Source organism: Paramormyrops kingsleyae, chromosome 4 (genome assembly GCF_048594095.1).
Source record: "Paramormyrops kingsleyae isolate MSU_618 chromosome 4, PKINGS_0.4, whole genome shotgun sequence".
Taxonomy (NCBI): domain Eukaryota; kingdom Metazoa; phylum Chordata; class Actinopteri; order Osteoglossiformes; family Mormyridae; genus Paramormyrops; species Paramormyrops kingsleyae.
The window spans coordinates 42,445,645-42,472,428 of record NC_132800.1 but is presented as its reverse complement, the minus strand read 5'-3'; the positions used below and the strand labels follow the sequence as shown (position 1 = coordinate 42,472,428).

Genomic DNA, 26,784 nt, shown 5'->3' with positions numbered 1-26,784 from the left:
TTACATAATGGATATTTGGCATACTTTTTAATAATATCATAATACTTGTATTCTACGTTACATAATACTAAATAATATTCCATAACTTTAAATGGACTTCATATTCGTCTACTTACATTTACATGACTTACATGATAATTATCAGGACGGTAAGGTGGGGGAGTGAATAATCAGCTCTTCTTGAGGAATTCGGAGGAGCCGAAATGGCGCCGCCTTCCGTGGGTTTCCGCCTCTTTCCGTCCCGGTAAACCCTGCGCTGGAAGAGATCAGCTGACTGCTTCTTTCTCGTCGCAGCCGCATCGCAGCGCTTCTCCAGCCGACGAAGGCAAAAGCTGATAGAACTCCTTCGCTTCAAAGGTAATCTGTCCGTTCATGATGGTGCTGTGTCAGTGTTCCTGATTAAATTGTGTATTTGTAAATTGTGTATAATCAGGTAAGAGTTAAAACTGGCGAGTATTTTAGCCGCATTCGCCCGCGTCTCTGGCTGAATGACACGGACGGCCATGGGATCTCATTTAAGCATCGGTTTCTACATTTAAACCAGCTGCCACTCATTATTTTGGATTTACCGTAGTATTTTTGATTTCAGTAAATAAAATATTGCAAATACCACAATGCCTTACATTAATTAGCTTTACTCTGTGAGTCATTTTAAATATTCAATACATTGATATATGGATAGGTCTGCGTGTTATGTAGTAGAGTCAGGAAATGGCTTTGATATGGCCCTGCAATTGGGCATTACTTTGACTTTGCACGGTCATGCTGCCGTGTCTTTATGTTTTTTACGCAACATCGCGGTCTGTTTGTGTTATCATCATGGAGGAGTATGTGTGACGATGCCAAAATATAGGACCCGAATGGTCACGTTGTTACTGACAATACGGGGGAAGCGCGCGTGACGGTCACGTGAAGCGGAGGCGCAGACGCTTGTGTCACGGAAGGAGTTTCTTGGGTGACGGGTTAAATTATCTGGGATTGTCATTCTACTTAATATTGCACACACCTTTATGCATTGGTGCCTTGGTGTCATTATTAATACTCCTAATATGATGGAGTACTTGATCCTGACCGCTAATCAGCAGCGCTGTGTTATCACTGCCCCTTAGTACAGCGTCACGTTTGGCCCCACGAACACCCACTACATCCCCATATGTGTGTCCCCTGCTCAGACTGCCTGGGCATGTTAACGAATGGGAAAGAGGTAAATGCTGCACCTACTGTCACATGACCAGTGTCACATGGCTTCTCCATGATTCACAGTTAAGATCGGAGCTTGATAATGTTTTTTGAGGAAGTGTGGTGGCATTGAGCCATTACTCCCATGATGACAGCTCATCGCAATCTTGCCTGACACTCTGTCACTATACAGAAGTGTCCCCTGAGAGGAAATGGCTAGTTCATTTACGGAGTGGCACTGTGGACTGTAATATGTGAACTGTCACAAAGCTTCACCTTTTGTGCCATATTCTTGATGTGATTCTTACTGAATTAACTTGAGCTGTGTTTTTTTTGTCCCTGCTTTATATAGACCCTGTGTCCATTGCAGCTGTCCTCATGAATATTTTGTTTAAATGGGGTGGTGGTGGCATAAGAACATAAGAAATTTACAAACGAGAGGAGGCCATTCGGCCCATCAAGCTCGTTTGGGGAGAACTTAGCTAATAGCTCAGAGTTGTTAAAATCTTATCTAGCTCTGATTTAAAGGAACCCATGGTTTTAGCTTCCACTACAATAGCAGGAAGACTATTCCATACTCTGACTACACGCTGTGTAAAGAAGTGCTTCCTCAAATTTGTTTTAAAATGTTCTCCCGCTAATTTCCACTTATGGCCACGAGTTCTAGTATTTAGACTAATATTGAAATAGTCATTTGGCTGAACAGCATCCAGACCCGTTAGAATCTTATAGACCTGAATCATATCCCCCCTTAGTCTCCTTTGCTCAAGGCTGAACAGATTCAGTTCCGTTAACCTCTCCTCGTAAGACATTCCTCTAAGACCAGGAATCATTCTCGTAGCTCTTCGTTGCACCTTTTCTAAGGCAGCAATGTCCTTCTTGAGGTATGGTGACCAAACCTGCACACAGTATTCTAGGTGGGGTCTTACCAAGGAATTATATAAGTGTAACATCACCTCCCTTGACTTAAACTCCACACATCTAGAGATATAACCCAACATTCTGTTCGCCTTTTTTATTGCTTCCCCACATTGGCGAGAGTGGGACATGGAAGCATCAACATACATACCGAGATCTTTCTCGTAATCGGCTACCTTTAATGGTTAGGGAAGCGCACTTGTAATTGAAAGATTTCTGGTTCAAATCCAACCAGCAAGGCACCAGTGAGGTACCCTGAGCAAGGTTCTGACCCCAAGCCCTGCTCCCTGGGTGCTGAATTAGCTGCCAACTGCTATGTCAGAATGTCACATATGGGTTAAATGCAGAGGACACATTTCGTTGTTGTGTGCTGTGCTGTGTCAACAATGACCACTGATCACCTAATTCTAAATTAATTGAGACATTGCATTAAACGTTTAAAGAGATTTCACAATGTTGGACATTTTGAATTTATGCTTATCCAAATGTCACATTTCTTTACTTCCCTGCTGAACCATGCTGCAGGAATCCAGCTCCCTGAGTCACTCTGCTTCTCGGCGTGTTCCTCAGCGCTGCTTTGGGATGGCGCACCTTTGCTTCTCTCCTGTTGACTAATCAGTCACGCTGTCACCCCACTCCGAAGGGGAAAGGCTGGTGGAACGGGCAGTTTAGGGAAGCGGAGACCTGGGTCTCCTGTGAGACAAGGAAGTTCTGAGCTGTGTGAATCCTGGCTGCAGCCCGCAGCCTGGACCGCATCACTGTGGGTAGGGCTCAGCGTTCCTCTGTCAGCACCCAAATCTGCAAGAAATCCGATATTTAATTCATGCTTCACTTCTTCGGGATGCACGTGGCAGCTTGTGTTCATACTACATTTGGCTGTGGATGCGGATGGTTGCGGTCTGTGCTGCACAAATACAAGCAGTGAAGGGAAATGGGTAAACTTTTATGAACAGTGTTAAAGTCGTTAGTCTAGGATTTGGTGGTATTAAGATAACATGGCATACTGGGGTATTTTGAAATCCTTGCGACAGTATTAGTTGAGAGCCCAGAAGGTCACTGGTTCAAACTAAGGGCAAGGCCCTTAGCCCCCAGCTCCCTGGGCTCCCCAACAGGTGGCTGCCCTTCGCGGACAGCTTACTCTGTAAAGACAATTTCTCCACGGGGATCAATAAAGTATTGATTACACAGGTCTACAAAAAGAAAAAAAAAATTCAGGTGCCACGGTTTTTTGAATTGATGATGCTGAATTTAAAAATCCCATTACTTTTACTGAATTGGTTCTAGTTTTTTTTTTTTTTGAGATAATGGACATCCATGAAAATAATGCATTCCCCCAGTGCGACTTGTCTGTGATAACAAATGCAATAGCTTTTGGTCTGTCTTTTGACTCTTTAATGAAATATCCCATATAATTATTTTGTATTTCAATTTGTAGGCCTGCAATGCTATAAAAGTGACTTTTTGAAGCCAGAATTCAACTGTGAATTTGCAAAGGAAAGAAGTCATCTACAGTATAAGTTTGTCAACCCAGTCTTAGTTTATACCCCAAAAGTTCTGTCTTAATAAGTATATAAATACATGTAAAAATTATGATTTCATCAAGAAGAGCCTGCATCAACAATCCTGATGTATTCTGCTACATCTGTGGAGAGTACATGTTGCGCAGAACTACTTGGGTAATCACAGAGCAGACAGTTATGAAGAATTGGTGCAAGATATGCTTCGTATATCTTCATATATTCGTTAATGATAAATCTCCATAGCCATTTAAACAGATTTCCAGATAACCTTGGAGACTTTAGTGAGGAACAAGGCGAAAGGTTCCACCAGGGTATGAAGGTGATAGAGGAGAGATATCAAGGCAGATGGGACATACACATGATGGCAGACTACTGTTGGAGTCTCCAACGTGATTCTCCTGATGACACACTCAAATGGAAATCGCATAAACTGTGTTTTTTTGATAATAATAACAATTAATAACTAATTAATATTGTATTAATCAAATCATACATAACTTTTTCTTGTCACTGTTAGATATTTTAAATTTCTTTTTTGTATGATGTTAGACTGTTTACTTACTAAAATAAAAAGATTCTTGCAATTCTGAATGCTTTTCAAACGTGCTGCGTTAATTAGCTATTAAATATCTAAAGAGCCAATCTGGCAAAACCAAAGTCATATTCTTAATTAGCAACATAAACTTAATATAAAACCGTTCAGACATCGTTGGCACCAAAATCATTGTATACCAGTGTAATTATTATTATTTTATTATTATTATCACTGCTAGACAAAAAAAAATTGTAGGCTACTTACCATCCAGGGCAAATTCACATAACCTCAGCCTGTGAGCGACTGAAATCGCATGCGGGACAATGAAGTGTTAATTGGCCTTGAGGGTGCCCCAAACCTGCCTCTTGCAGGTGGCCTCCTTACTTGCTTCCCCCTTCATGCCTGTTATGTCTCTCCACCCCACCCAGACACAAGATGGACCTGTCTAAGCTGCCCAAGATCCGCGATGAGGAGCGCGAGGGCCAGTTTGGCTACGTGCATGGTGTGTCCGGACCAGGTTGGTACTTATTCCCGTGCTGCCCCACTCCATCTTCATGCTGCGTCACCTGCCTCACCCGTGTCCCTCTGTGTCGTCGTCCCCCCCCCCCCCCAGTGGTGACAGCGTCCAGCATGGCAGGGGCTGCCATGTACGAGCTGGTACGTGTGGGCCACAGCGAACTGGTTGGGGAGATCATCCGGTTGGAGGGAGACATGGCCACTATCCAGGTGTACGAGGAGACCTGTATCCTTTGCGTTACATAACCCTGACCCGAGCCCTCCCAGTGCCTTCCATGCCCCATATCTCCTTTTCCTGAGCCCCACCCAGCTGGTGTGTCGGTGGGGGACCCTGTTCTCCGCACAGGGAAGCCCCTCTCTGTGGAACTGGGGCCTGGAATCATGGGCTCCATCTTTGATGGCATCCAGCGCCCGCTGAAGGACATTAATGACCTGACCAAGAGCATCTACATCCCCCGTGGCGTGAACATTGGGGCTCTGAACCGAGACATTAAGTGGGAATTCAGCCCCAGCAAAAACCTGCGGGTAAGCGACCTGTCTGCCTGTGTCTCTTTGTCTGCCTGTGTCTCTTTGTCTGCCTGTGTCTCTTTGTCTGCCTGTGTCTCTTTGTCTGCCTGTGTCTCTTTGTCTGCCTGTGTCTCTTTGTCTGCCTGTGTCTCTTTGTCTGCGTCTGCCTGTGTCTCTGTCTGTGACTGTGTTTCCATCTGTCTGTATCTATGTGTGTATCTGTCACTCTGCCTATGTCTGTGCCTGTCTGTCTGTGTCTCTCTGTATCACTGTCTGTTTGTGTTTGTCAGTCTGTTCTTCATTCCTTCATTGAGTTCTTTGTCTGTATTATGTCTTTTGATCCATGTTGTAAAGGCATTTCAGGAGCTGCTGCTGATTTTCCCCCATGACCCCCATTGGGTCAGGTATGGGTTTGGGGTTGGGCTTTGCAGTGGGAGGTGTGTATAGGGGTATGCCGGCATTGCTGTGATCTCTCCCACTCTATCTAATGCTCAGGTGGGCAGCCACATCACCGGGGGCGACATCTATGGCTCTGTGTTTGAGAACTCGCTCATCAAGCACAAAATCATGCTGCCTCCCCGCAACCGTGGCACCGTCACCTATCTAGCCCCCCCAGGCAACTACGACGTCTCTGTGAGTGTCCCCCCCCCCCCCTCCTCTGCCTGCCTGCCTGTTGCTGAGGGTGCTGTCTGCTCATTACACCACGTTGCGTGTATGTTCCCGCCCCTGCAGGACGTGGTGCTGGAGCTGGAGTTCGAGGGCGTCAAAGAGAAGTTCAGCATGGTGCAGGTGTGGCCAGTGCGGCAGGTGCGGCCGGTCACCGAGAAGCTACCCGCCAACCACCCCCTGCTGACAGGCCAGCGCGTGCTGGATGCCCTCTTCCCGTGAGTGTCCTCGCTGCTCTCTGGGCCATGCTGTGTGTCCCGCTGACATCACATGTGCCAATCTGCTGTGTGTGCGGGTCTCAGGTGTGTTCAGGGTGGCACCACCGCGATCCCTGGTGCCTTCGGCTGCGGCAAGACTGTGATCTCTCAGTCCCTGTCCAAGTACTCCAACAGTGACGTCATCATCTACGTGGGCTGCGGGGAGCGTGGCAATGAGATGTCAGAGGTCCTCAGGGATTTCCCTGAGGTCAGTGGGGGGGGGGGTGGTCTGCGATGAGCGAAGTTGATTGGACCATAGAAATGCCATGGCTGATGCTCACTGATGATGGCCCCGACCCCCACAGTTGACCATGGAGGTGGACGGGAAGGTGGAGAGCATCATGAAGAGAACGGCACTGGTGGCGAACACCTCCAACATGCCTGTGGCCGCCCGAGAGGCCTCCATCTACACAGGTACTACGTTATTCGCAGTCTGTGGCTTAGTGGGCTAAGCCTGTGTGCCTGTAATCAGAAGGTCGCCGGTTCAAACCCAACCTCAGCACGTCAGTGGGTCCTTGAGCAAGGCCCTTAACCCCCAGCTCTCTGGGCGCCCCAACAGGTGGCTGCCCTTCATGAACGGCTTACTCTACAAAGAGCAAGTTGAGAGAGGCGTAAAAAAGACAATTTCCCCACGGGGATCAATAAAGTATCAATTATTAAATTATTATTATTAATACTCATCCAGAATTAGTGTGTTGTTAGCCGATCAGATGTCTTTTAATATGCTGTGTGGGATTGACTTTACTGACACTGAGGGAAATTCTGGTGCTAACAGCAGTAGTAACAGTGCACAGACGAACATACTTGTAGTGTCAAGCAGGCGAAGTGCAAAGACAGTACACATACTGCAAACAGCTTTACACAAATGTACCTAAATATCCTCATAACAGAATACTGTAATATAGGAATACATATTTATAGACTAGAAAAATTGTGATGTGATGCAGATAGCACCAGATTTGGATCATTACATAGATGAGTCACTTCCTGGCATGTTATGGCGGGGGCAGGTTGGGAGGAGGTGGGTTCAGCTCCCTCATCAGTCTGGCCTGGGTTCAATTCCCTGTCAAGGAAGCAGTGATGCCACTGAATTTCCCCTTGGGATCAATGAAGTACATTTTTATTGAATATAAAATGTTCAGACTCCCGGTGGATGCCTGAAGCAACAAATAGTACCAAACTCAATTTTACTATGTCTTTTCCTGCACATGTACTTATGATAATTTTTTAAAATATATAAACTAGGCACAATAGTAGATTAACAACAATAACTACTAACAAAATGGAACAATTGTAACAATATACTGCACTGCGATACCTTGACAGTCAATAGAACCAAGATGGCTGCTAAGTGACCAATGGGCAGGTATACGGCGAAGTTATGCCGGGGAAGCATAGGAAGCAAAGGAATGATCAATGTCCCAGGCAGGATAGCACGAGATTTCAGATCCTCAGAACAGTGCGCAGTTTAAAGCTTATGAATTTTTTGGAATTTTCCATTTTATATTTCAGGACCATGGTTGACTGTGGGTAACTGAAATCATATAAAGTGAAATCGCGGAGGGGGGGCACTGGATTTGTTCAGTCTTTCTCTATACATGCAGTTACACCATCTTACCTCTGAGTGTCAGCAGTGAGCTATGTCCTGCAGTGATGTCACACCCCCTGTTCTCCATCCACAGGAATCACACTCTCAGAATATTTCAGAGACATGGGTTACAACGTCAGCATGATGGCTGACTCCACCTCACGATGGGCTGAGGCCCTTAGGGAGATCTCGGGTCGTCTGGCAGAGATGCCTGCTGGTGAGTGTGCCCCCCTATTGGAGCACCATGGCATTCCAGCAGAATCTTGGATCATTAATAGAGATTATTTGTGCCCACTGACTTTCTGCAGACAGTGGATACCCCGCCTACCTGGGGGCGCGGCTGGCCTCCTTCTACGAGCGAGCAGGACGGGTGAAATGCCTGGGCAATCCTGAGCGAGAGGGCAGCGTCAGCATCGTGGGGGCGTAAGTACACACTCTGCCCAGCAGGTGGCACTCTTGGTGCTTGTGTGAGGCAAACCCTGCCCTGCTGTAACCCAGGCCTCCCTGTCTCGCCCCCTCCCAGTGTGTCGCCCCCTGGTGGTGATTTTTCAGATCCTGTGACATCTGCTACCCTGGGAATCGTGCAGGTAATCCTACACAGACAGAGATAGAAGGGTTAGGGTGGAGGGGGGTTGAGGCCCTGCTCGCTATTTTCACACACCGCCACCCCCTGTAGGTCTTCTGGGGTCTGGATAAGAAGCTGGCCCAGAGGAAGCACTTCCCGTCAGTGAATTGGCTCATCAGTTACAGCAAGTACACGCGAGCGCTGGATGAATACTATGACAAGCACTTCGCTGAGTTTGTGCCGTTGCGCACCAAGGCCAAGGAGATCCTCCAGGAGGAGGAGGACCTGGCTGAGATTGTGCAGCTCGTGGGCAAGGTGGGGGCAGGCTGTCACTTGAGCGGGGCAGTGGGGCTAAAGGTGGTCTGGTTTGCAGGACGTTCTAATGGCACCTGTTCCCACCTTCCTGTCTGTTCCCGCTTCCATGGTAACAGGCCTCCCTCGCAGAAACAGACAAGATCACGCTGGAGGTGGCCAAGCTGATCAAGGATGACTTCCTGCAGCAGAACGGCTATACGCCGTACGATAGGTGAGCGGCTCAAGTTGGGACCTAACCTAACGGTGCCAAACCGAGCGGGCTGACCTAACAGTGCCAAACTGAGGAACTGAATGTGGCCCCTTCTGGCAGGTTCTGCCCCTTCTACAAGACAGTGGGCATGCTGTCCAACATGATCGCTTTCTATGACATGGCGCGGCATGCCGTGGAGAGCACAGCCCAGAGCGACAGTAAGATCACCTGGGCCATGATCCGTGAGCACATGAGTGAGATTCTCTACAGGATCAGCTCCATGAAGTTCAAGGTGAGGCCCTGGGCCACATGTGCAGGGGGGGGCATCACTCTGCAGGAGAGTCCTGACGCCCATGCCTCTCTGTAGGACCCAGTGAAGGACGGCGAGGCCAAAATCAAGCAGGACTATGGCCAGCTCCTAGAAGACATGCAGAACGCCTTCCGCAGCCTGGAGGACTGAGTGGGCTCAGCCCCTGACCCCAGCACCCGGTGGCCCTGCAGCGGTCTGGACACACAGCCACATTCCATGAGCGTGTGTGTTTTTGGTTCCAGTGAATCTGTCATTTGTTGCTGCTCATATGCGTGTGGAGTCGGAAACCCTCAGCCTCTCCAGTGTCGTGTATGTGTGGGTGCATACGTGTGGCTCCCCACTTGGACCCCCTTCCTGGATATTTTTGCTGTTGCCCATAGAGTGGTTTATTTATTACAGGCCTCATATGCGGCCTGCCCCCTGCCAGCAATCTACTTGTTTCCTCATAGTTGTATTCTTGATCGTACCGTCCTGTGTTTTTGCTGTGTGTGAAGCACATGCTTAGTCCATAGTTTACTCTTTTTGTGGTACATGTGTTAAGTCCCGAACAATAAAATAAACGACTGTCTGATGGCAGATTCTCATTCCGACATGGTGCTGAGCAAAGATATCACAGACAGAGATATCACGTACATTACGCTGTGAGGACCAAACGTCCCCACATTGATAAACTTATTTTGACCTTGTGGAGACATTTTCAGTCCCCACTAGGTTTTATAAAAATATGACTGAACTCAAAAATACTAAAAATGCCAAAAGTTTTGCATTTTGTTCGGTTACTTACGGTTAAGATTAAGGCTGGGTAGGGGTTAAGGTTATGCCCATAGAAATGAATCGAGTCCTCACGAAGATATAGATAGCTCAGGTGAATCTCAATATGTGTACTTCACTGTACTTGTGTTTTACATTTTACGTCATCTTCCATTGCCGAAGGCCAGTTCAATACTAAGAATAGAAGTACAGAGGACAGTAAAAATCCCCGGATGTTGGTCTTGCTCCACCACAAATATCAAGGATACATCGGTTGCATCCTCGCCAAACAAGACCAATCCCATGTTTCACTGGACCCCAAGTTTGGTCTTAGAAAGCAAGTTTGCAAGACCGGTCTTGCCAAGACCACAAGTACGGTCTTTGCATTCTCCTTGAGAAGCAGCGCTAGTCTGTGTCTATGAGTCAGTGTGTATCTGTAAGTCTGTGATTATGTTTCTGTGTGTGTGTTTGTGTCTGTATGTGTTTGTATTTGTGTTTCTGTGTCTATGTCTGTGTCCGTGTGTGATTGTATGTGTGTGCGTTTGTGTGTGTCTGCGTTTTGGTGTGACACTGTATGTATGACACTATATATGTGTGTGTGTGTTTGTGTCTGTATGTCTGTGTGTATTTGTGTGTGACTATATGTGTGTGTCTGTGTGATGCCACAGGTTCGTCCTGCCCAGAGGTGTGACACATTCCTCTCTGATTTTTCCTTCTTTGTCCTTCACAGTCTGAAAAGCAACTTCATTCAGGTTCTTGCCTTATATGCATAGAAATAGCATGAATGCCTGCCTGAAACTGGTTTCAATCCAGTATGGCAGCATTCTGTCAGTGGGGCCCTAAACGGGCAGCTCAGGCTTGCCTTTAGCACCATGCAGCCACTGGATGTGATGTAGCCAGTGTCGAGGATGTATCTCAGTGGGGCGGCCATGAACCCATGGCCAAATGCTGCAGTCTGCTAGTAAAAGTAGAGGTTAGTGTTTGTGCTGTAGCAATGGGAGTGGGAGCTGATTCTGCATAGTGCCTCCTGTTGGACCAGAATGGCAAGTGCTTGGAGTACAAAGTATAGGGTTCTGGATGTCTCTGTGTCAAAGAGAGCCCTAACTGCAAAAAGAGTTTAACATCTGGGTAAAGTCTGACAATAAATTACTGTAGTGATTAGTAATCACTCACTTTCACTATTTAAGTTTCCAAACCAATACTGACTGTTGTGGCATAATACTACAGTAGCCTACATAATTTAACATATATTTAACATACACTAAAGGCATTACTATTAAAGCTTAAACTGGGACTTTCTGCGTCAGAAACTGGGATTTCAAGCGGATAACCGGTTACGTTTACTTAGTGTTTTCAGGTCAAAGGCTGTTCTACCACACGTATCTCGACAAAGACTACTATACAAATACGGAAACGTTATCACTCTTACAGGTTAAATTTGCGTTAAAACGATCATGCTCCATCCAAGGTATCAATAGGCCTACTAACCGTAAAAATGCACATTTATGTCAGGGATAAATCATTTATGGCACACAGGGCTTTTGCTGGATGTTCTAACCGTAGCCAGCTGATGCCTGCAGTTACATTTCTGGGCGAAGCGCGGCTGCCTACAGCGCGGAATCTACTGAGAAGTATAATTAAACTGAAGTCTTTTCATCGTTCTGTTTACGCCCGTTAAACCACATCAATGTGCAAGTAACTGACTCATTGGAATTTAAAGTCCAAATGGTGGGTGAGGTAAAACCCGAACTTTTAGCAGATCTTGAAGGACTCCTCCTCGTCTTTATAACCTCCACACGGAGGTTTATTTCCGCCCTGGTGAAAGACGGCCGGAGGGCATGGTCCCCCGGGGTCCCGGGCAGGATAAACCGGTTCCCACACATGCGCCTCCCGACACAGGCACGGTAAGCGAAACCCGGTTTGCGAGCCGTTTGAAGCGCTTTCTAACACAGAGTGAGCTGATCCGCACCGCATACCTGATTCTCGGGGATTCACCGGCTCAGGTAGGTCGCGGGCTGCACTTTTATGGAATATGAATATTTTTACTCGTCTTCTGTATTTACACTATAGTTCACTGTTTGATATGGATCGACAACATACAGTATAGTCTCACTGCGTGTTTTGGATCTACATATTTTAGTGTCTTATCAGTCTGCAAAATAATTCATTGCGTGTTATGAAAATGTAGTAGTCCGTGACATTTTATGCATGTACAATATCACCTTTAACATTTACAGTTTACTTGATTCGGTGCTGTATATATCTACATAACTTCCACGTATGAATCTGCTGTATGCATCTTAACCTGTTTTCTACAGTGCTATTTGCTGCAATGTTTATTCCTGCTTTACCAATATTATGGACGATGATCAGCAGCCTCACTTATCAGTAATTAAGTCCCTCTAAGGCTGGGGACAGGGCTGCCACCCACCCATCTCCTCCATCCTGAGAAGGTCCAACACCGGTCCAGATCTCATCAGAACATCTCCTGGGCTGACGACCCAGCCAGCCCGGTAGGGGATGTGGTTTGATGCCGTTAGTGACGATGATTGCCAGGGTGACGACAAAGGCACCACAGAGGAAGCTGAGGTTGGAACCTGCAATACACTCAAAGTTATAGTGTCATGACCTGCATCTCCCAAAGAACACAGCAGATCCCATTAAACTCTTATTAATCCAATCCAACATTAATTCAATGCAATTAATACAAATTACATTGATTCCTGCTCTATGGACTGCCTCCATCTAGTGGAAGTATCATGGAATTACAACCAAATTCAGGCGCTCCGTGACACTTTTCACAGGAACATCTATATCAGGGTTATTCAAATCACGGTCCTCGAGGTCCGAGCACTGCTGGTTTTCAAACCTGCAGAAAATTCATGTCACATTATCAATGACCGCCACCCCAAAACACATTTAACTTCAGTATTTTATTGTAAAGTATTTCACGCTGTTTACCCACCTGTGGCCTCTGTACAGTGCTTGATCTCCCCACAAGCCCCACCCACCTGCTACACACAGCGGAGCGAGGAGTTCAGGAAGCTCTTCAAAGTCCTGCCAGAGTCTGAGATGCTCATAATGGGTGAGAGAGAGAGTAACAGTTTAGCGGCACTTGAAGCACTGCATGCATTACTCCACTCACAGCCCCTCCCTCCCCACCTGGGTGCCATGCAGACTGCGCCTGCGCTCTCCAGAGAGACATCTTGCTGCAAGGGCGGCTCTACCTCTCAGAGGGCTGGCTGTGCTTTCATACCAATGTCTTTCGGGGCACAACGGTGAGGAGAAGAATGGAGAGGAGTGACAGCCTTGGAATCAGGGGCCTCACCGTCCCTCTGCTGACCTCTTGCTTTCTCCATCATAGCTGAAGGTGCCCTTGAAAATCATCACTGCCGTGTCCCGGGAGAAGACGGCCATCTTCATCCCTAATGCCATTCAGATCTGCACTGAGGCCGAGAAGGTAGCAGCAGGGCACACACACAAATGCACCCACCTACACTGCATCCATTTAGCACTTGTTTTTTATCCAAGGCAATGTGCATTTTTGAAGAAGCAGCATCAGACAGTCCCTGGGGCAACTGGAAGTTACTCAAGGGCTCTGTCAGCCCTGGGATCTGAACCGGCCAACTTACAATGACAGACACAGCAACTAACCTAACCTGCTGAGCCACACGCACACACACAAAAAGTATAAAGCATGGTGGATTGGAGGCCATGTAACCACACCCACATAGCCCACCCCCATCAGGTGGACAGCGGTTTCATGACAATGTGTTTCTTGTCCTCCCCATAGTTATTTTTTACATCCTTCTCATCGAGGGAGAAGAGCTTCCAAAGCATCTTCAGAATGTGGCAGAACATGCTTCTGGACAAGGTGATCGAACAATCACAACACATGCCATCTATGCCAGGAACCAATCCGAAATCAGTATTTTTGTATTTTTAGTCTCTTCATAGACCATACTAATCAACCCCTCTCTGCTCATCATGGTAAGGAGAGGAAGGAATCACGCCTGTGCGGTCTCAGTCTCTCAGATGTCAAAGGGTACACGTCTGGCAACCAGATACCAGAATAAATTCTTGGGTGTTCCCTATGTTGGAAACGGCTGGCTGTCCTTAATGTGCTGCATATATTTCATGATGCTGCTCACCTCTGTGCACGTGCTCACACCTTCAGGGAGATATCGCAGCCCACCAATACAACAGGACAAAATTCTGCATTGTCACAAGCCAGAGTCAAAGTGCCACAACCTGACATACTTTGGACTCGATGCCTGATTTACGTGAGATAACGCAAAATGCAAATGATTTTCTCAGTAGGTTATTAGAAAGCTGTAGATAGGCGAAGAGCCGCCCTGGTCTCACGGTTGAACTGCATAATATAACTGTGGTCGCAGTTCAACTGGCTCAGTGCGGCGTTTATGGCTACGTCCGCCCTGCGGACCAATGCTCCAGGGGTTGATGGTCGGGGGACTACGCCGTGGTAAACAACCCTATAAATACCATTAATACAGCCGGGAGTATTTACGGGCACATATGCACTGCCGCGTCACCCTTTGTACTTGTATATTTCGTGCACCGGCGGTTCCTCTAGGGCGCGTCTCGATCAGCCTGCGGTGTCCGGCAGGTTTGTATGGGCTGTCCCGCCCAGCGCCTGCGTGTGGGTGTCAGTAGGTGGAGCGAAGGTGCACCTTTGTGCCAGCCCCCTTGAGGCGCACAGGTTTATCGCGTTCACGGCTGCAGGTGGACGACGTCCTGGTGGGGAGTGCTGCCACTGCGGAAGCGCCGTTCCGATACGGATTGGAGGGAGCATCAGCCTGTGCTGTGCACAGAGGTTTTGTTATGACACCTGCTTGGTGAAGACGGTAGGGCGGGTGTTGCTGTTTTCGTCACCGGTTACTTTGTTTCTGAAGTTGTGAACACGGTCTTCCTGAAACACCGCGTCAGGGATCCACCGGCCGCGGTGCTGCACCTGCCCCATCTCTGACCACCCGCTGCATACCCAACGTTTGCGCAGCGCAGTGAAGTTTGACCTTCCGCTTTTGGGAGAAATTTTCACTGGATCCGCGGTACGTTTTGCTACCAGCAATTGTTTCCCCCAAACTGTCCGCCGTTTTCATGATCACAGCTTAACCATTACGGCCGTTTCGCCGCTTGCTACAATTAATCATTTTGAAAGCTAAATAAACTCCTTAAACCATTTATAGTGAATGTTTAGATGGGAGTGGTTGGGGGAAACGGACGCTCGGGTACTGAGTTTCGGTGTTTTTCCTGACGGTAACACACCTACAGCGCCCACCCTCGGGAGTTTATGAGCAACTTTTGGGTGACTTAACACTTACTTGTAGTCCTAACTTGTTGCTTGAAGATTTAACAATTCTAAAGTTAAAGTTGTCAGCATAATAATTAGTTGAAGTGTTTAGGAAGGGAGGAGAGCTGGAATTTCTGGGTTAAAGCAGATACTTGTTAAAGATTACGTTTGTGTGTGTTAAGAGAGAATGGATTATCTGGTTAATCATTCGTATGTGTTTTCCTCACTGGCCTCAGCCCCTGACCAAGCCTGAGCTCTGGCACATGGTCCTGCTGCACTATGGAGGCGACGTGGGCCTGAGCCGCGAGGACATGGAGAACGTTCTGGTATCTGAGACTACCAGGTGAACATACTCCTTTTCTTTATGCTGCTTATGGGACCTTTACAGGGTGAACATGGATGTTGAGGAAAACATTTCTGAATGTGTTTCTTCACAATGTTTAAGTGATTGAGCCCAGGTAATACTTGGTCTTCCTCTTCTGTAGTGTGGAATGTTGTAATTCATGAGGTGATGAGAAAATAGGGTAATTCTGGCTCAACTCCACAAATGATCTAAGCTTGACCATCTGAGATTTGAACAATTTTGCAGCATTTTGTTTGACCCTGAGCCAATATAAATAATCCAAAACTTCTTTAGCCTACCTCATATAGTTTAGGAGTTACACTGGCTTGAAATTCAATGAGATTTTTCCTTTGTTTGCAAAAAATGCTTGGTCACCCTTTTTTGGATGCCTGTATCTTTGCAACAGTAACACCTAGGCACCTGAAAACAAATGTTGATATAAAGGTCTTGGCCTGATTCCAAATATGTATTCATTTACCCAACTTGTACCCATGTACCCAACTTAAGATAAACATTATTACTCTAATCTGTCAAGAGGCCCAGAATCTCAGGGGGTTGTAAAAATATTGTCACTTTCATATGAAAGTTCTTGGTTCCATTTAATCGAATGGTGTTTTCTGTTTAGCTTCAAATTGTCAATAAAACCCTTGGAACACAAAACACCATGCCGATTTTTTAATATGTTGTAAAGGGAACCTAGAATATTTTTGTCAGGTGCCTAGGTGTTACCGTTGCAAATATACAGGCATCTGAAAATGGGCAACCAAGCATTTTTGCAAACGAAGGAAAAATCTCATTGAATTTCAAGTCAGTGTAACTCCTAAACTATATGAGGTAGGCTAAAGAAATGCTGGATTATTCATATTAGCCCAGGGTCAAACAATGCCACAAAATGGTTCAATTCTCAGATGGTTGAGCATGGACGATACCAAATGTTTGTTGGGTTGAGGTGGAATGACCCTATACAATTAGTAATTAGTAATCAGACCAACTTTGTAATCACTATCTACAGTGGTGGTAGAGGGTTTCTGAAATATCACAGGATTAGATTTTCTGGATGCAGCACTTTTGTCCAGGCAAATGGGCAATCGGCAGTTTGTTACTGGAACTTCAATGGCATTTCATTCTCTCAGCATGGCAGCACGGGCAGCTGGAGAGGAGCATGCTGGGAGACGCGAGAGACCCACCTCCCTCCGTATCCTGCCAACCAGTTTGCCATCAGTGGGTAGAAGTTCCCCAGCTGGAGAGGAGCCACAGTCATCATCTCTGTCTGGGGGGGGCTCCGTGAACACAGTAAGGGCTTGAGTGGCATCAGAGGCTCAGTGTGGTGGGCCAACCAATCATTCAGTCAGTCTCATAAAGAGTTGGGGGTGGGTGGATTTGAGGGTATATAATTGGACTGTTTGACACTGATGTTACCATGTGTTTTTAAAGGAGGGCTCGCGTTCTCCTGCATCCCGCCACCGGACTTCAGATAAACCGTTGGACCGGAGTGTACTGGAAAGGGGGTCCAAGCGTTCTGAGTTGCCTCTGGATCGGGGTGCTCAGGAAAGGGCATCCAAACGTGTGGATGTGCCTTTGGACCGGACTACCCCAGAAAGGGCGTCCAAACGCTTGGAGGTGCCTCTGGATCGGACTGCCCCAGAAAGGGCGTCCAAACGCTTGGAGGTGCCTCTGGACCGGACTGCCCCAGAAAGGGCATCCAAACGCTTGGAGGTGCCTCTGGACCGGACTGCCGCTGAAAGGGGGTCCAAACGCTTGGAGTCCCCTTTGGACCGAACCACCCCGGAAAGGACGTCTAAGCACCTGGAGTCCCCTCTGGACCAAACTACCCCTGAAAGGGGGTCTAAACATTCTCATTCTCCTCTGAATCGATCTGGCTCAGAAAGGGTGTCCAAATGCCCTGAGACAACCCTGGACCTTAATGATAATGAGGACCATGTCACAGAGGGCAGCAGTTCAGAAAGTGTGGAAGATGGTGAGCAATCATGCCAACCCGCGAGTGTCTTCCCCCTCCAATCATCCCCCTGGCTTGTTTAATAACCCCTTCTCTTTAATGTCTCTGCAGATGAGTCTGCATGTCCAGCCCCTGTCCAGGGTAAAGTGTATATAAACCGCCTCTTCCACTTGAGTGCAGAAAAGATGTTTGAGCTGCTCTTTACAGATTCTCCTTTCATCCGGAGGTTCATGGAAGCCAGAAAGGTGACAGGTAATTCCTGTCTGTGCCCTTTCAGTTGAGCAGGAACACCTGGAAATGATCACAATGTCATCCAGTCGTCCCATAAACAATGTAAATAGCATCATCTCCTTCATCTGTCTCCAGGTATCACCTTCACACCTTGGCAGAAGGATGCCTCTGGTAACATGAAAAGAACACTAAACTACACTGTCACCATCAATAATCCACTGATAGGGAAGTCCACCACAGCCACGGAGACCCAGGTATACAGGGATGGGGGAGAGAGAGGGAGGGAGGGAGGGAGAGAGATCGTTCGTTCAATTTATTCGTTGATCGATATCTGCCACACGCCTCCCCAGACCCTCTACAGGGACGCACAAGTTGGACAGCACTACCTAGTGGAAGCTGAGGTCTATACCCATGATGTTCCATACCATGATTATTTCTACACACACAACCGTTTTTGCATCTCTCACAACTCCAAACATGAATGTCACCTCAGGTGAGCTGCCTGCCCTCCTGACCTGGCCGTCCTTCCTCCTGTACTGTTTCTCAGGGTCAAGCGCCCATCTGATTCTGCCATGGTGCTCAATGTGCCTCTTTGTGTTCAGGGTCTACACAGACGTGAAGTACAAGAGACAGCCCTGGGGTTTGGTCAAATCCTTCATTGCCAAGAACTCCTGGAGTGGCCTGGCGGACTATTTTCGACATCTCGGTGCATGCTCTTGTCTTTGTTGTCTGATGATAAACTAAAACATGGGATGTTATTCTTCTGGTTTCTTGAAACCAGCATCTCAATCCCCTGGAGGAACAAGGAGGGGGAAACCTAAACAATATGACATTTTTATAGCTGATGGTTTCAAGTCAAGGAGAAAATTGTCAATGAACAACCCAAAGAGGGCAGTGGAGCACTTGCTTGATGACCTAGGGAGTAGTCAAACTCGAACAGAAGATTGTGGTGTGACCTGACCATATGTAGTCGTGGTCAAATGGAAGCTTGGCATAACCTGGCCAAAGGTAGTTGTGGTTATACAGACACTTGGTGTGACCCAGCCATAGGTAGTCATGGTCAGACGGAAGCTTGGTGTGACCCGGCTGTAGTCAGTTCTGGTTAAATGGAAGCTCAGCATGACCTGGCTGCAGGTAGTTGTGGTTAAACCGAAGTCCCTACCCAGGTAGCTGGAAATAGACTCAATGGGTCTTGACCTTTGGAATATAGTGCTAGTTATCTGTGTTGATTAGGTTAAACTGGATATGTTAACTTCATCCTTATTTCTTTAATGCTTTTTGTGTCAGTTTCAGTATACGATGAGATTTACCAGATGCCCTTGTATGATATCTTCCATAAGTGCATTCTGCCATGGTGTTTTTGGTATCCTACTTAGCCCTGTTTCCCTGCTGCCATGTCATCACTTCCTGGCCCAGGAGCAGAGTGCATGATCTCGTTAGACAACTGCTGATGCTGCTAATGGGCCTCTAAGTGGGCAGGCTGTACTGAGCCTCGTCTAAGCGTGTTCATGTCCAGCACAGCTATGCCGATGGGCTCTGAGCACCCTCTACAGCACTTATGTTTTCCTCTGTTTTTGGAAAAATCTGGACTTGAACCTCAGGCAGAGAGCATAATTCACATCCTTCATAAAAATAAATCAAATTTACTGTGTTTAGCATTTTGTATTCTGGGAAATTTGTTTATTTGGCCAGATTTGGAATTGCAGTGTTCTAGATTCATCTAAAAACTGGAGCAGAATGTGAACTGTGTCTGCCCTCCTTTAGCAGAGCCGCGGTAGCTCCTTTAGTGCCGTCATGGGGAACTCCTTCAGCGGGCCATGGGGACCCCTATGGCAAGGCCAGCAGGGTGCCCCCCGTTCTCCCAGCTTATGGCCATAATAGTGTGTGATCCTTGCAGAGGCGGAGCTGCTGGAGGAGGAGGCAGAGTCTGCGCCGGTGGGTGGGGACAGTAAGGCAGCTGGCGTGCGGCGCCGTAGGAGGACCTACAGCCGCTCAGTCCCAGAACATTTTAAAGCCAGCAAGCAGTTTGGTGTGGAGGCAGATCTCCACCGGGACCGACTCTCAGGTGCAGAGGCGTGTACGGTTGCCTGTGGTTCTGGTCATATGCACATGCACAGATGACACAGCTGTCAACAATGTCCTCCCCACAGGTTCCCTGGACAGGAAGGGCCCACAACGATGGAACATCGGCATGATTGTGGTGGCTATGAGCTTCATGTGAGTGTGGTTAGCGAGTCGTGGGTGTGTGACCCCCGTGCATGACCCTAATGGATCCCCTTTCCTCATCCAGACTGCTCATCCTGACTGTACTGAATCTCAGCCTCTTCCTGAAGTTGTGGGCCATGGAAGACGTGGCCCAGCGCATGTACCTGAGCACCAAGCAGCGCCTCAGGGAGAGGGTGGAGTCCAGGTGAGCCTTGGCATCCCGGCCACCTCTCTGTGCTTCCCCCATGGGCCCTGTGCTCACCCTCACCTCTCTGTCTTCCAGTCTAACCCCAGACACAGAGCCCCGTCGGTATCCTCCTCTCAGGGATATGGAGGAGACCCACTTGCTGAGGTCTGTGCTGCAGGACTCCATCGACCTGCTTGAACAGGTGCGTTAGCCTGATTACTTTTCGCTAGGGCCTTGTGAAAGGCAACAGGTCATGTGATTTGACTGTGTGCCAGTCTAACCCTAACACTCTATCCTTACAGCTGCGCAGCTCTTTGGTGCTTCTGCAGCAGAGCTTCAAGGTACAGAATGAGACCGGCCCCCCAGACTAAAGTTCCTCCTCCAAACTGAAGCCCTGCCTCTATTGGAGCCCCACATTCAGGGTGCAGCGCTGCCCCTGGAGCAGTGCATAATATGGGTCTGCTGGTCTTCCATGTCATCCTCAATTGAAGCGTACTATGACAAATCATAAATGTCCCATGTGTTCTGTACTATAACCTTCAGCTGAAGGTGTGTTTCTTGTAAGCTGGTTCTGCTGGTGGAACCAGAAGCCGACGCCAGCGCTGGGCTTTGACTGTGATCATTTTAAATTTTGATTAACGGATAGTATGTTTTCAGTTAGCTTTTACATATGGTATTTTTGTTTTGGTGAGCATAGAATAATTTAGTCCAGGTCAAGCGGAGGCTGTGATCCTGTGCTCCTGTCCCATTTCTCACGCTCTCTGAAGTGTGCATGTGATTTTATTTGTGTACTTTTTAAGATGAAGGTTGATCCTCCGTTCCTAAATTTTTAACGAGCCTCACGCCACCGCCTCCATCTCTGGTGTTCCTGTTTAACTGGCTTGTTTCTGTGTTTGTCTGCACTGGGAGCATGTGTGTTTATTTCAGTTCCATGGTTAAATGTGACCCGTGCTGTTGACCCACTGTGACACCCGCACATTGCTTTCTAATAAAGGTTTTCACATCTGTGTGTCTAATTGTGTGATGGTGGGGTCTTTCTGCCAGTCATGTGATGACACCCTCCATTCCAGGCTTTTTGAGCGGCTCAGGGTTAAGGTGCTTCTGGCTGGAAGCTGGGGCTCTCACTCATCCTGTTCCCAGGAGGGTGTGTAATGCGTAATATGATCCCATATTAAGCGCTTCTTTGTCTGCTCTAGTATCCTATCAGCTCTGGCCCATGGCCGCTGCATAAATATGCAGATATGGCCATTAGTGTACTGCCCTGCTTGTTATTGCTGTTGAATATCAAAATAGTGATTACAATGCTATTTACAGCTGCCCTATAAACAGGAACTCATTAAAAGTACATAAATAAAACCAGTGACACTGAAAGAAGTAAATAAAAGCACTGTTGTCCACAGTGCCCCCGGAGCTCATTGCCATTTCAACCCTTCACTTCCACTGGGACATCTCCTCCCCGGAGAGCTGTGAGATCTTCACACGTGGACAGTAAAGGGTTAGCGGCCACTGACGTCAGGAGTCTGCGGGAGGAAGCTGCTTCACTCGCACTTAGTATACATTGCATGCAGGCGTATCGTCGCCTGGCGGAGAACACCCACACCCCGTTCCGCCTCCAGATCCCACTTTGACTCCGACCTCGGCTCCGATTCCGCTTCGCCACGGACCGCGGGCGCAATCTGCGAGTTCAAGTCATCGCGCCCCCGCCTGCCCCTTGCCGGTGGGCTGAAAGGTGACTTCTGCTGTCAGACGAAAGTTCGCCCACACTTCGGACACGTCCGGAGCCCGCCTCGCTGATTTCCCATTAATGTGCAACAAGTACGCTGCCGCTACGCTCAAGGTGGGTCCCGGAGCCGACCAGAGACTCCGTGCAGTGCCTCGGCTCAGTGCGTGCTGCCGGACCGCCATGTGTGGCGTAGCGGTGCCGGGACGTGTGTGAGAGCTGCTTTAATAAAGGTCAGCCGGTTAGTCCCGCGTTGGTGGATGCGGTTTCGCTTTCATTTCCCTCGAATTTGTGCGCGCCCAGCCATGCTGCCTATCCGCACTTCGGCTTAAGTTTTGCTGAGGGATCGTCACACACCGCCACAGACATAGATGCACATTTCGGGACTGTCACACACCAGCATGGCCATACATGCACACATGTTGTTGAAACAGCCCCAGTCAATCAGGATGAGCGCCACGCCTGACCGGCTTACCCCGAGGCGGCGTCACTTAACCTGCCTTTGCTCTCGCAAACACTAAGCAGGCGCCGTAACTTGATCACTTCGCTTTCAGGTAATGTGTGTTAAGTAGGAGGTCTATCGATCCATATTCAGCTCATAAGCTTAACATCAGTCTGTGTCTTGATATAGAAGCATAGCTGCTTTTTATTCCGTTTGGCTTTCTTTCAAATTGAAATTGGCTCGTAGGATACACACTTTGTAACAGGATACAGCAAAGCGCTGATTTCCAGGACTGCCAGCCTGAATGGGGCGTTAAGCCGACCGAAACTGGAGACGGCGGATGTGTTATGTGATTCGTGAAGTATGGATGAAGGGTTAGCTGTTGCTAAGCATCTCTTTATATCTCTCAAACTGTTTTTTTTTGAGCGAATATCTTCTGGCTTCCAGCCTGTGAGGAGCCACTCGCCACATTTAGAGACTGCAAGCTTTCCCGCTTACAGTTGCCATCTCTGGTTTCCACTGCTGTCAAGTTCATGGGCAACAAAATGAATTGTCCTAGTTAGTGGTTCTCCTGGGACCAGTCTGACCTTGTTTCTTACACGAGGACATGGTTCTGGTGAAGAAGGATTGTTGCGGATAACCGAATCAGAACAGCCGTGGCCTAATTTGTAAGCCCCTGAGACGTTCCTGTCCCAGGCTGGTCTTGCGCTAGTCTTGTACAAGTCCCATGCTAGTTCTGTATGGATCCTGTGCTGGTCCCATACTGCTTCTTTGCAAACCAAGAGTCCAGGTAGCTGCATTCTCATGTGAGACTTTGTGATCTACACTGGTTCTGTCGCAGGCCAGTGTGGCTTGTCAGGAGGGAGCAGTGAAGGTGTGCCAGTATGCCATCTCCTGGTCTCCCCAGCAGCTGTCGCCACTCACTCCCACTTCCTTTCTCTCACAGGGCTCCTGTCTGCCTGGTGCTGCTACTCCTGTTTGTGATTGGCTGATCCCTCTTGTAGGTGTGTTAGCCCCGCCCATGCTGCAGTGTCATTGGCTGAAGTGGGACCATGAGAGGGAAGGTCAGGCCACCGGAGCCAGACGACCCCCTGTGCTGCTGTGAGTATGTGGACCGCCAGGGAGACCGGCAGCACATGGCGGCCTGCTGCTGTGACTGCGAGGACCTGGACCAGGCTTGTGACAGGTAACAGGCAGCAGGGGACACTCAATGAGGCCAAATTCCACATGGTTGCAAGCTTTAACTGGCACTCCTTCCCTTGCCTACATGCAGGTGGCTGAAGCGGCAGCCTCAGAAGGCTGACTCACTGTCCCGGGTGATCGCTGTGGTGACAGACCGACTGCGTGTGCCCTGGCTGCGGGGGGCCAAGCGGGTGGAGCTGTCGGTGGTGCCACCCCTGGTGCTGCTCCCTGTGCTCTTGCGGCTGGCAGCGCTGCATTTCCTGGTGGGCATGGCGGTATTGACAATCCTGCCGGTCCTGGTGCTCTGGTACTACTACGTCACGCACCGGCGTAAAGGCCGCACTCTCTTCTTCCTCAGCCTGGCACTCTTCTCCCTGGCCTATATGTACTACCTCTTCCTCACCGAGGTCCTTCCACGGGGTGATGTGGGAGGCGCCCAGCTAGTCACCGTGACAACAGGCATGGTCCTCACTCTAATCTCCTTGGCCCGCACTAAGCGCGACCCCGGATTTGTGAAGGCCTGCCCCTCCGATGCTCACAGCACCGTGACTTACTATGGAAGGCTGTCTGAGCAGGACGAGCAGAGCCAGTCCAACGGCTCTTGCCAGGTGGTGGCGATAGCCAGCCGGGCAGCTCCCCCGGGGCAGGGTACGGGGCCAGCGACACAAGCTAATGGCTTGAAGAAGAACTGGTGCCCCACTTGCAGGATAATGCGCCCCCCACGGTCAGGGCACTGCCGAATCTGCAGCGCCTGCGTTTATCGCATGGACCACCACTGCGTCTGGTGAGTTTCGCCACTCAGAATTCTGGGAGGTTTCCTCTATGTCCTTACTGATATGTGGGATGGCCACACTCACGTGGGGTAATTAGGCCTTACGTAACAAAGAGATGAGATGTCACAATGTCTGTGATGGCAGAGTGTGAATCAGTCTGTCCCTGTCACATCCTGCCATAACGAAGCAGGCGGACCATAAGCTGAGCTGACAGCCCATGACTCACTGTCTGATCGATCTGCCAATCAGGATCAACAGCTGTGTGGGTCAGGCCAATCATCGCAATTTCCTGCTGACGCTCCTCCTCTTCCTTTTGACGTCGGTGTACGGGATCAGCCTGGTGCTGCGTAGCATCTGTCCACGTCAGAACCTGCTTTATGCCCTTTTCTACTGCCCCGGCGTGTATGCCCAATACAGGTAGGGACATGGTGATCACAGACAGAGAGAGAGAGTTGCACACAGATGGTTTTTCTCAATATTCGTACTTAACCATACTTGTGTTCTTGCATAACCGTTTTATGTCCATTGCCGAAGACCAGATCCAATACTAAGAACAAAAATACAGAGGCCTGTAGAAATCCTGAATGTTGCTTTTGCATCTCCAGATATTAAGGATACATTGATTGCATCCGTACCAAATGAGAACAATCTCAAGATTCATTACATCCCAAATGCATTCTTAGGAGGTAAATTAGCAAAGCTGCTCTTGCAAAGACCACAAGTATGAGCATTCTTGGTATTGAGAAACACCCAAAGATAGACACACACTCACTCAGAGGCACAGATACCGGCATACACATATATTCCTATTATTGTAATCATTCTATTATTGAAATAATTTCTGTCATAATAATCCTTACTATGATAACCCTGACCCTTGTTCAGCCCTAACCTTAACCATAACTAACCAAACAAATTACAACACTTTTGGCTATTTTAGTTTTTTGACTGCAACTACATAATAGAGGTTTATATTGTGGGGACCTGAAAAATGTCCCCACAAGATAAAAAGTAACAGGTTTTACCACATTTTGGGGACCTTTGGTACTAATATAAACCAGCACAGACATATAGGGGCAGACTGGTAGACAGGGTTGTCCCAGGGCCCACCACCCCCATGTCATCAAAGTCTCCCCTCTGACTGCAAATCTCACACACACAAAACATTTATGAGAATTGAGTTGTTAATGTCATGCATGTTATACAGAGTTGTGACATGCTGCTTTCATATCTCTGATTTTTATGAATACAATCTCATTATGGTAGGAGTCAACACACAAAAAATATTTAGTACTAAACACAATTTTGAAATGAAAAAGTTTGTAATGTTTTGTAGTCAAACTATGTTGTCAAGGCATGTATTTAACAAAAAAAGCATGTTTGCGGAATTTGCTAACTACTGCAGTGCATGATGGTATTTGGAGGCTACTTGAATTTCATCATCTGCAACTATTGTAAGGGTGTGAGCAGGCCCTTAGTGTATTTTTGGAAGGGGGGGGCAGTGGCCCATTTTTGCCCCAGGGCCTAGTGTACAGTTGTTCCACCACTGCAGACACACCCATTATACCTCACTGAACTCCTGTTCCCTGCGACCTCACAATTATCAAGGCATCTCCTGCTCAGCTTAAGTAATTGCAGTTCTCTGTTTGTCCACAGCACAGCGCTGTGCTTCACTTGTGCCTGGTACAGCAGTGTGGTGACAGGGGGGCTGTTTCACCTACTGATGTTGCAACTCATCAACATCAGTTTCAACGTAACGGAACGGGAGGCGCGCCTCGCCCTGAGAGAGAAGACGGGCCGCACACGCCTCTGGGGTCTTGTTGTCGACACAGGGCTGCATACGCGTGGCTTCTGCACCAACTGGCTCGAGTTCCTCACCATGCACCTGTCGTTGGAGCCCATGTTCCCAGGGCTCCCTGACATGGTATAGAGCCCCCTGCCTGTTACCGCTGGTGTGAACTGCTCTGGACTAAATGTTGTACCACTTCCCACCACCAGATGGCAGCACAGCATTGCATCCTGATACTGCTTGCTTCAGTATGTTGTGTGGAATAGAGGAGCCATACGAGTCATTTTGAGAGCCGGTTTTATTGGCATTTTGGTCTTGGCATCATAGCACAGTGTGCATCCCCATCAACCCCCCCCCCCCACCCTCTTCCCCAGTTCTGGTCACATGATCCATGAGCCACACGCAGGCCAGCTGCTGATCACTACATTGAAATGGTGCTGGTGCGTAATCCTGTGGTTTCTCTGCGGGCCTGGCCCGCATGTGTGCTCACACACACTTTCTGACGTTCCTCCCAGAGTTAGTGCCTTTTCTGAAAGTCTGTGGAGATGCAGCTCATCGGGAAGGTCCACGCAGCTCATGTGAATCGTTCCATGCTGCCATGAGACACACCGTGGTGCCTTTATATGAGAGAGAAGGTTCTGCAGCCTGGCCCTGACATGGATATCCTACAGTCACCTCCTCTCTCAGGGCCCTGTCTGTATTCTGGAGAGAGGGGCTCTGTCTGTATTCAGGGTGGGGGGAGGCGGTCCCTTCTGCTTTGTATCCTGCCAGTCTAATAAATCAGCAGTGTGCTTTGAGAACAGCTGTGTCTTTAATCGAGCTGCCAGC

General features: G+C 48.3%; 3 protein-coding genes across 8 annotated transcripts; all 3 read left to right on the top strand.

The window, feature by feature from the left end:
* Nucleotides 1-216: 216 nt before the first annotated feature.
* atp6v1ab (ATPase H+ transporting V1 subunit Ab) lies at nt 217-9,637 on the top strand. The gene is made up of 15 exons (XM_023845212.2): nt 217-357; nt 4,581-4,669; nt 4,766-4,894; nt 4,979-5,193; nt 5,671-5,808; nt 5,908-6,059; nt 6,144-6,306; nt 6,404-6,512; nt 7,781-7,903; nt 7,995-8,109; nt 8,210-8,273; nt 8,363-8,566; nt 8,683-8,777; nt 8,877-9,048; nt 9,124-9,637. Exons 2-15 carry the CDS (start codon nt 4,588-4,590, stop codon nt 9,214-9,216), a joined length of 1,854 nt encoding a protein of 617 aa, XP_023700980.1. The 5' UTR covers nt 217-357; nt 4,581-4,587; the 3' UTR covers nt 9,217-9,637.
* Nucleotides 9,638-11,697: 2,060 nt separating this feature from the next.
* On the top strand, nt 11,698-21,066 carry gramd1c (GRAM domain containing 1c). 4 transcript variants are annotated; one of them, XM_072711380.1, is made up of 18 exons: nt 11,708-11,819; nt 12,270-12,405; nt 12,799-12,901; nt 12,994-13,094; nt 13,181-13,276; nt 13,610-13,690; nt 15,364-15,470; nt 16,604-16,763; nt 16,905-17,448; nt 17,539-17,679; nt 17,794-17,912; nt 18,009-18,151; nt 18,261-18,364; nt 19,556-19,723; nt 19,809-19,875; nt 19,949-20,068; nt 20,147-20,252; nt 20,353-21,066. In XM_072711380.1, the coding sequence occupies exons 2-18, from the start codon at nt 12,337-12,339 to the stop codon at nt 20,419-20,421; spliced, it is 2,298 nt and encodes a 765-aa protein (XP_072567481.1). In that variant the 5' UTR covers nt 11,708-11,819; nt 12,270-12,336; the 3' UTR covers nt 20,422-21,066. The 4 variants fall into 4 exon arrangements, with proteins under 4 accessions (XP_023700931.2, XP_072567479.1, XP_072567481.1 ...); XM_072711379.1 differs by having other exon boundaries at nt 12,214-12,405; XM_072711378.1 differs by having other exon boundaries at nt 11,701-11,819; nt 12,135-12,901.
* Nucleotides 21,067-21,445: 379 nt separating this feature from the next.
* zdhhc23b (zDHHC palmitoyltransferase 23b) lies at nt 21,446-26,756 on the top strand. 3 transcript variants are annotated; one of them, XM_023845172.2, is made up of 5 exons: nt 21,446-21,887; nt 23,217-23,398; nt 23,486-24,178; nt 24,504-24,584; nt 25,824-26,756. In XM_023845172.2, the coding sequence occupies exons 2-5, from the start codon at nt 23,265-23,267 to the stop codon at nt 26,095-26,097; spliced, it is 1,182 nt and encodes a 393-aa protein (XP_023700940.1). In that variant the 5' UTR covers nt 21,446-21,887; nt 23,217-23,264; the 3' UTR covers nt 26,098-26,756. The 3 variants fall into 3 exon arrangements, with proteins under 3 accessions (XP_023700940.1, XP_023700938.1, XP_023700939.1); XM_023845170.2 differs by having other exon boundaries at nt 24,417-24,584; XM_023845171.2 differs by having other exon boundaries at nt 23,159-23,398; nt 24,417-24,584.
* The last annotated feature ends 28 nt before the right edge of the window (nt 26,757-26,784 follow it).